This window comes from Benincasa hispida, chromosome 12 (genome assembly GCF_009727055.1).
Source record: "Benincasa hispida cultivar B227 chromosome 12, ASM972705v1, whole genome shotgun sequence".
NCBI classification, from domain to species: Eukaryota; Viridiplantae; Streptophyta; class Magnoliopsida; order Cucurbitales; family Cucurbitaceae; genus Benincasa; species Benincasa hispida.
In genome coordinates this window covers 26,467,935-26,476,313 of record NC_052360.1, presented here as the reverse complement: position 1 = coordinate 26,476,313, position 8,379 = coordinate 26,467,935, and the positions used below count along the sequence as shown (strand labels likewise).

The following is an 8,379-nucleotide window of genomic DNA, read 5'->3' as shown; positions in this document are numbered from 1 at the left end:
ATTATTCAATCCTATGAGAGCTAAGGGGTTTTTTTTTTCTCTCTCCATGACATGATAGGTACTAAAAAGAGACTTGTGATTAAAATCAGATGGTTTCTGAAATTTTAATTCATTCTTAAACTTCTTTGTATAAACAAAGGGAGGGTGACAAAATGGAAATATAATTAGCAGCGCAGCAGCCTAATATAATATAATATATAATGAAATTACAAAGCCAAAAAAAAAAAAAAAAAAAAAAAAAAGAAGAAGAAGAAGAAGAGAGAAGACGACAAGCACAAAACAATTGCTAAATCTAAAGCCAAACAAAACCAATATTAAGAATAATTGATGTTTTGTTTTTTTTTTTCCCAATTAAAATCTAATTAAGAAACGTCTTTAAATCCTCCTATTTCGAGTCAGAAATTTACACCCAAAATGGCAACGAAGATTTCCTTTTCCTCTTGCTCGGATTTTATCTTTCTTTTCTTTTATATATCAAAAGGCAGCCCTTTTCTTCTCAAAGCTTTTGCAAAGTTGATGGGACTTTGGGCCTTTTTCCATCATTTGGGGCTTCTCTCTCTCTCTCTCTCAACTTTTGTCAAACTTCTTCTATATATAACCTATGATCTTCGTCGTCTTTGTCATCGTCTTCTTCTCCTCAAAATCATTTATGAAATATGGAAGGAACTTGAAAAATTTACAGACCCAGCAGAACATAGTAAAGCAAAGTAATGGGCAGAGCTATCAGCATCCCAAAGATAACCCTGCAATATGTCACCAATGTACCAAACTCAAAATTCATGCCCATAGAAGGATTTTAATAGAAGCCCTTATATTAAAAGAGGGCCTTTTAAAAAAACACCAAAAAGCTGGAAAAAGAAAAGGCGTTTTGAGTGGTGGAGTTTTGCTTTACCCAGTGCTTAGAATTGCTGGATGGACGTTGTACTCTTTAGCAAACACGAAGGGTACAATTCCTTGGGGCAATGCCGCCTACAATAATAGCACATGGGATGATACATCAACTTTTCACTATTTATTTCACATACCATAACTTCAATTCCTAATTAGTCTTTCAACAAAAATAACCCATATATAATCACCCTTTAATCCAAGAACTTATAATGGACAGATGCAAATATAATCTAAAATTTCAACGGATCAATTTGCAAATATAACAAATTCCATATACAACTTTTAGAGTTTATCAATAATAGACTATATCACTAGATACAGTCTATTAGTAATAAAGTATATCAAGTTTAAAAGGTCTTTTACACTACTTCTTTGATAATATTTTAAATCATCGATTGATTCAAAAGTTTAAGATGATGAGTTATTTAATATTATATTATCTAATAAAACCGATTTTAAGTCGGAGTAATAAAAAATTACCTGAACAATAGCAACGCGGAGGAGGGTTCCGCGTAAGCCAATAGCGATGGAAGCAATGGCCATGACGGCTGGTCCGGTTAAGAATCTGATGGCCATGGCAAAAGTAGCAACAGAGTTCCCACATGCTATCATCTTTGGTTGTAATCCCATAAAAATACCTTTTTTTTTTTTTTAATTATAATTCATCAATAAACAAACACTAGTCAATTTTAAAAGAAAGAATTTCAATGAAAAAGAAAAATACATGAATTTATACTTCAACTACTTTCACTAATTTGGACTGTGCAATGGAGAGCATTAACTCCGGCCCACCTATCCTTGGACCACCCAGTTGACGTTACCCATTTGGGCCCAGTGGGCCCTCATGTCGGGTGGTCAAGGCCCAAGATTAAAAGCCTTCCCATCCCTTTTCAGACATACAATGTGAGAAAAAATAATGCACAGAAAAGAATACCCATTCTTTGCCAGCCTCTACCTCATCATCAACCTAATCTCCTAATATATACTCATATAACACTATCAACTCTCAAATGCATCGCTTATTTGTTTAATTGTCTAAATGATAAAAGGTGTACACTAACTTTTTCTTAATTCTCGGATTACAAAACAAATCAACTCTTTAAGATATATATATATATATATATATATATATATATATTTGCCCCCTTTGTAATGATTAGATTAAGTTTCCCTTCAATTATTGAGATACTTACGTGACAACATGATTATATGTTTCAGACAGACCAAAAGAACAAGTGATTTCTTTTTCTTTCTTTCCTTAAGTCTTAATTCTTAATTCATTGGAATTTTGCTTAATTAATTAAAAAAAGACAATAAATAAAGATAACGACCACTCACCTAAACTAAACATAGCCATTCCAAGTCCTGCATCAGAGAGTATGGAGATTGATTTCTCTATTATTTTGGGCATAGCCACATGCCACCTGCAAAATTTCATCACAACCCAACAAGAGAGACAAGTCCATGAACAAACAATAAATACAAAGGAAAATCCATAGACAACCCAAATAAGAGGGGAACACAGTTAGTTGAAATGGAAGTTTCAATTTCAATCAATCTACTGTGTAATGATCCTAGTAATGTGTTTGGCTTACCGGAAGGAAATGAGTGACCAGATTAGTCCGATCAGACTTGAATACGTGTTGGGATTTCTGATCAGCTTCCGCCAAACCATGATTAGAATCAAACGTGTCATCACGCTCGCCGGCGGCATAAGTTTCGAGTTCCCGCCGTCCGGAGCTCCAGCCGAAACTTTACCGTGGAGCTGATCCCCGGCTGAGCCTGTGGGTCCTCCTTTCTGATCATCTCTTTCATCTTCCCCTTCTTTGCCGGTGAAACTAAAGGCTTCTCCTACATATCCCTCACTTTCTGGAACAGCTAACGAAAAATAGAATTGGGTCATTGAGATTCAGGATAACATATATTACTAATTATTTATTAATTATGATTAATTATTATTATTACCTTTGTTTTCCCCGTTTTGTGGATGATCGGCCACGAGCATCCGGATCTCCTTGGCGCCTTGATCGGACCGTCCAGATTGCTCGGCTCCGGCTACCTCATTCCCGGCGAAAATGTGAAGTCCACCGGCGCCTTCAGAGACTGGGGAAGCGCTGGAGCTCCAAACGAACATATGAAGCTCTTTGGCGTCATGGTTTGGTTTGGTGTTCTGCGGTTGCGGTTGCGGTTGCTGCTGCTGCGGCGGAGGAGGAGGCGGCGGCTGAGGGATTTTAGCGGTTTTAGTGAATTCTGGATTCGGAGCTGGGTAAGAGGAGGGCACAGTTTGCGCCGGGTAAAACCCGAACCTCGGGGAAGCGGTCTGAGGCTGAACGGCGGCGTTCTCTTCAAAATTGGACGGCCGGGGAGTCGGACCTCTGGAAGATTGAACAGAATACAAATCTCCAGGCCCGAAATTCGACAATCGGCCTTGAAATCCCATCATAGAGTAGAAATCAGAGTGGTTGAAATTAGAGCCTCGAGGAGTAGGGTTTCGAGAAGAACTCAAGCTATAAATCTCAGCACCAGTGAGATTCGAAGGCCGAGGCGTTAATGCCGGAAGTGAACAAGGTCCAAGAGACCGTCGAGAAGCATTCGATTTCCTCACCGTCACATGAAGCTTTCCGTCGTCTCCAATCTCAGCATCAGTCTCAAGAAAATCTCTACCATCTAAAGAAACCACGTCCGAATCAACTTTAAACGACACAATAGAAGCGGCCGTCTCGGGAAACTGCTCCATGATCAGAATCTTCGCACCACGATACTCAAACAGAAAAAGCAAAAGCGTATACCAAATAATGCACTGCAATACCACCACCTGCACCATCAGACTCCCACTGTACTCACCGTACATCGCAATCAACAGAGGAATCCCCATAACTAACGTATTCGGAAGCGTGGAGAGAGAGAAAATAGTAATCATCCATTCTAAACTCCCATTCTTAGTGAAATTAGTCCAAATCCCAAGAAAAAACAACATAATGATCTTCTGAAGTGTATCAGCAGCTATGAAACGGAAGTTCATAGCGTAAGGATCGTTAGAAGAAATGAAATGGAAGGAAAGAAGAGGAACGGCGAAAATGGCGACAAAACGGTTAATTCCAGAGCATTGATCTGGAGTGAAAATCTTCCACCACCGAACAGAACCGTAAGCCAAAATCATGGCGACGTAAAGAGGAATAACCGCCGTTAAGACGGTGTAAAGATCCTTCCATGAAATCATGGCGGTTATGTCAGTGGCAGTGGAGGATAAATTAGATGATAGGGGAGGGGTAAAAATGGAAAGAAAATTTTCGGTTGGTTAACTAACTAAAACGAAGAAGAAGGGAATATATGTCGTTCTGCAGCGATCGACTGCTAAAGCTTTGTGATGGGAACTATGAGAAAGGGAAGGGACGACAAGACGTTAAAAAAAAAAAACAATTTTTTTCTTTTTTTTTTTTAATTTTTTTTTTAAAAGAATTTTAAAGAGAGAAAGAGAAGAGCGGAGAGGAGGGAGAGAGAGTGGAAGAGTATATATAGAAGAAAGAAGTGACGTTCTTTTTTGGTTTGTAAGAGCAAGTTAACCGCCTACTATGGTTAGTTTAACCCAATTAGGGTTATTGGTGGGCCCTCCTTTACACAAGTGGCAGTTTTCATGTGGCATCGCTCTTTCACTGACGAGGTTGCTTTCTTTTCTAGTTACCTAGTCGAGAAATGTGTGTAATTGTGGTGAAATTTTGTTGTTTTCATTTAAAATTTTAAATTAATCATTTTTAACCATATAATAAATAAATGTGAGTAGTTTTATTCTAATTTTTGTTAATTGTTTAAGGTTAAAATATCATTTTTTGGAGTCTTTTAAAATTAATTTTTTAATCGACATGGATTAAATAGTTATAATAATGTTGAAATATAATATGTGAATATATTTTCAATATTTATAGTAAAAATATTAATAGATTAAAAAGTGAAAAAATGTTCAAACCAAAATGATATTTTAACTATTTTTTAAAGTCAGAAAGTCTAGTAATTTTTTTAATATCTTTATATTATTGTATTTTTATATAGCACAATATTTGTTATCTAAACTAGGTGCGAGTGATTCTTGATCAATTACACGAAAATAATTCACAAATTCTTGATCAATTACTCGAAAATAATTCACAAGTCGTTTTCATTAAGTGGTTGTAAGAGATTTTGATTTAAAAAGGACTGTTTTTTATTAAAAAAAAAAGTGAAAAAAAAAAATAAGTCCCTAATTTTTAAGTTTTTTCTCCATTCGGACTTTATGTTTCAAAATGTTACGTTTTTAGTCCTAAATTTTGAATTTGATTTCAATTCAATCTGGTTTCAAATTGTTACAATTTTACTCTTGATATTTGAATTTTGTTCTAATTTGATCCATATGTTTCAAGATTGACACTTTTAACTTTAATTTTCAAAATACTCATTTTTAGTCTTTAGCGTTAATGTCTATTAAGTAATTTAAAATAATTATGAAATGAAATTTTAAATTTAATTTTAATTTTGATGAAAAATAGTGAAATTTAGTTATAATTCATTTAATTATTTTAAATTTATTGATAGATATTAACATTAAAAATGAAAAGTAAGTATTTAATGAAAAACTAAGACTAAAATTGTAAATCTTGAAACCTGGACCAAGATGAAACAAAACTCAAATATCAAAGATAAAATTATAATATTTTGAAACTTAGGGAATATATTGAAACCAAACTCAAAATGTAAAGACTAAAAATGTAACATTTTGAAACCTAGAGATCAAATAAAAACTAGACCTAAAATTTAGGAATCAAAAAGATATTTTTTCGAAAAAAAAAAAAAAAAAAATCTCCAAGTTCACTTTGTTTTCTTCTAAATTCATGTGAAAAATCAATTTCCTTCTAAGTTTTTTCCTTTGCCGATCATTATTTCTATCTTTTTCCTACTCAATTCTCTAACTTTGCTCTCTCCAAAGTTTTTATAATTCTCTAGGGCTAACTTTATTCTCTTTATAAAATGTTTCGATCATATGAGATTTAAAAAAAAAATATATAATAAGTGGAGTTAGACTTGAATTTGTATAGATTTGTATGAGTTTAATTTGATCTTTATTACTCGATATTCTGATTTTATCTCTTAGAAGTATGTTTACTCGAAAAGGATAAAGCAATTAAACAAATGAATATTAGTGAAGTTGATGTCTTGAAAGAATATACCTCAACTTCAAGTCTTGTAATAATGAGTGAATTCTCTTTTAAGTTCTCCCTAGAACTTGTTTCTAAAATACCCAAATGAAGGAGGGTTCGCCTATCTATAGAGCTACCATGGTAGTATACACTTGGCTTGGTTGGCTTTGGGGCTCAACCATTGGGCTTGAATTTTATTGATCTTGGGCTAACCTATTTGGATTTGGGCTTCTCACCAATTTGTACGAGCATTCATTTGGACTCATTTAAATTTGAGGAATTGAAATATGTAGGTTGGATTTAGGTTTCATTTGGAAAAATGTCTAAATAGAAATATAAATTTGAAGTCTAATATCGCATTTGATTTGTTAAAAAATTTCAATTTCACTTTTTCAAAAACATTTTTATATCTTTAAATGTTTGTTATCAGATTTGATTCTATTTGAATATTTTTTTTCATTTTTTCTACATATTCTTGTCAAATTAATTTTATCTTTTTCATATTTCCAAAATTTTCAATTTGTTTGTTACTCATTTTGAATTTAATACCTATTCTTATCTGATTTAAATCAATCTAAATCTTTCTTAATCAATATTTTTAAAAAGTGTTTGTTATCGACATATAAGTTTAGAATTTAGTTTTGGTTGTCAATGCTTTCTTCTCTAGTCACTGTTTTTACTATGGTTTTACAACGAATTAGGCTTCTATTGCTGATACATTCGATGAAAATTTTCATTATCATGATTTTTGGGTTGTTGAGGCGTATATTCTATCAAAGTCGTCCTTTCAACAATTTGTGGAACATATCCAAGGTAAGTTTTTTTTTTCCTCTAGCAATCTAACTGGGGTTTTAAGTCCCCTTAATTACATGTTTAATTATTCTAGTACGTGTTTTCCATCTCTATAAGCATGTAGTTTAATGCTTGTAAAAATTAAAACATTATGGAAGTTATAATGAGTATGTATATGAGGTAGAGATGAGGAAAAACTTTATAAGTCTTGAAATGGGATGCTCTCGGGTAGTAAAGAGCAGTTAACACTTAGAAAAAATTGGGGAAGCTAAGACATACGAAGGTAGGCGCGACGCCAGGTTGAAAAGAAAATAGGAATTTGCCTAAGTGTTAGAAGTTGTGCTCTCGGACAAGATAAGAACACTTAAAGAGAATCAGAACCGTAGAAGCGAGGAACGCATGAGCGTCTGTAGGCTTAAGAGCCTAAGAATGGAAATTGGCTAAATTTAACAAAAGGTATTGCGTCAAGGGCCTTTAAAGGCCAGTGAAGGATTAGGATGAATAGTATGCAGGCAGTTAACTTTGTCTAGGTGTTAGAAGTTAAGGGAGGCATATATGAGCAATAAGCCTAAGCACAGGTGTCTATTAATAAAGCTAGCATATGAGGTGGTTAGTGATGCGTAAGCAAGGGAATGCGGCGTTAGCCAAAGTATGCATTGGCTGAAAAGAAAGACAAGATCAGACGCAAACTTGGGCGTTGATGGAAGACTTAAGCATTCAACTTAATCACCGATAAGTGGGCTAAGTGGCGTACTTAAAGGCCTTAAGATTGTTAGTGCGCCAAATGTCACTTTGAGAAAGCTTTATGACCATGCAACCTTAGTATAAAAGGAGAGTTTGAATTGAGGTGCTTGGTTTGGACATTCTACTCGAACTAAGGAAGGATAATTTCTGCCAACTTAAAGCTTGGATGTTGAAGAGTTGCAATAGGGCTGTCAAAGGAAAAATTCCATGGATTTGAGCTGAAGGCTGAGGAATTTCTTTAAGTGTTCAAGAATCTTAGGCTACATGGACGAGTTGAACAGATTGATAAGTTTCAATCCCATGAAGAAGAACCAGAGGCTAAGATTCTAAGGTAAGCTAGTCCAGACGTCTAGGAATAAGTTCTCGAAGGAAATTTCATGAGATTATATTTGGAATTTAAGTTATTCAAGCTGAAAGTGAAATTTGGAATTTTGGTTGGATGAACAAGCAAGCAGCTGCAACCCACACATAAGCATGCAACTGACCGAGGCTAAGTGTGGATAAACATCCATTGCTTAGGCAAGACAGGCACGTTCTAACATCTAGGAGCCTCTCGTGTGCAAGCTGCCATCCACCTAATTATCTGCAAGGTAAAAATTTGGTTAAGTGTGGTAATGCGTTAAGTACAATATACTAAAGATGCATCGAGTAAAAAGGGAAATAAGAGGATGTGTTGAACTAGATTTAAGGTTTAGCATGCGTTACCTTGAATAATAAGTTAAGCTCGAGAGGGAACTGAGGTATTAATCAAAGACTCTTGTTATTCTTACAGGGAAAATGCGTA

General features: G+C 34.6%; 1 protein-coding gene across 2 annotated transcripts; it reads right to left on the bottom strand.

Annotated features, from left to right (window-relative positions):
- Positions 1-216: 216 nt before the first annotated feature.
- On the bottom strand, positions 217-4,381 carry LOC120067268 (auxin efflux carrier component 4-like). Of its 2 annotated transcripts, none has more exons than XM_039018799.1 (6): positions 2,857-4,381; positions 2,487-2,760; positions 2,230-2,315; positions 1,372-1,529; positions 893-969; positions 217-743 (listed from the first exon to the last, which is right to left on the bottom strand). In XM_039018799.1, the coding sequence occupies exons 1-6, from the start codon at positions 4,109-4,111 to the stop codon at positions 677-679; spliced, it is 1,917 nt and encodes a 638-aa protein (XP_038874727.1). In that variant the 5' UTR covers positions 4,112-4,381; the 3' UTR covers positions 217-676. The 2 variants fall into 2 exon arrangements, with proteins under 2 accessions (XP_038874727.1, XP_038874726.1); XM_039018798.1 differs by having other exon boundaries at positions 2,487-2,769; positions 2,857-4,380.
- Positions 4,382-8,379: the final 3,998 nt, after the last annotated feature.

Excerpts from the sequence above, each read along its gene's own strand:
- LOC120067268 (XM_039018798.1), bottom strand. The coding sequence starts at position 4,111 with ATGATTTCATGGAAGGATCTTTACACCGTCTTAACGGCGGTTATTCCT. Across the intron at positions 2,770-2,856 it reads ACAAAACGGGGAAAACAAAG|CTGTTCCAGAAAGTGAGGGA; the intron begins GTAATAATAATA and ends ATTTTTCGTTAG. Across the intron at positions 744-892 it reads CCAGCAATTCTAAGCACTGG|GGTTATCTTTGGGATGCTGA; the intron begins GTAAAGCAAAAC and ends GACATATTGCAG.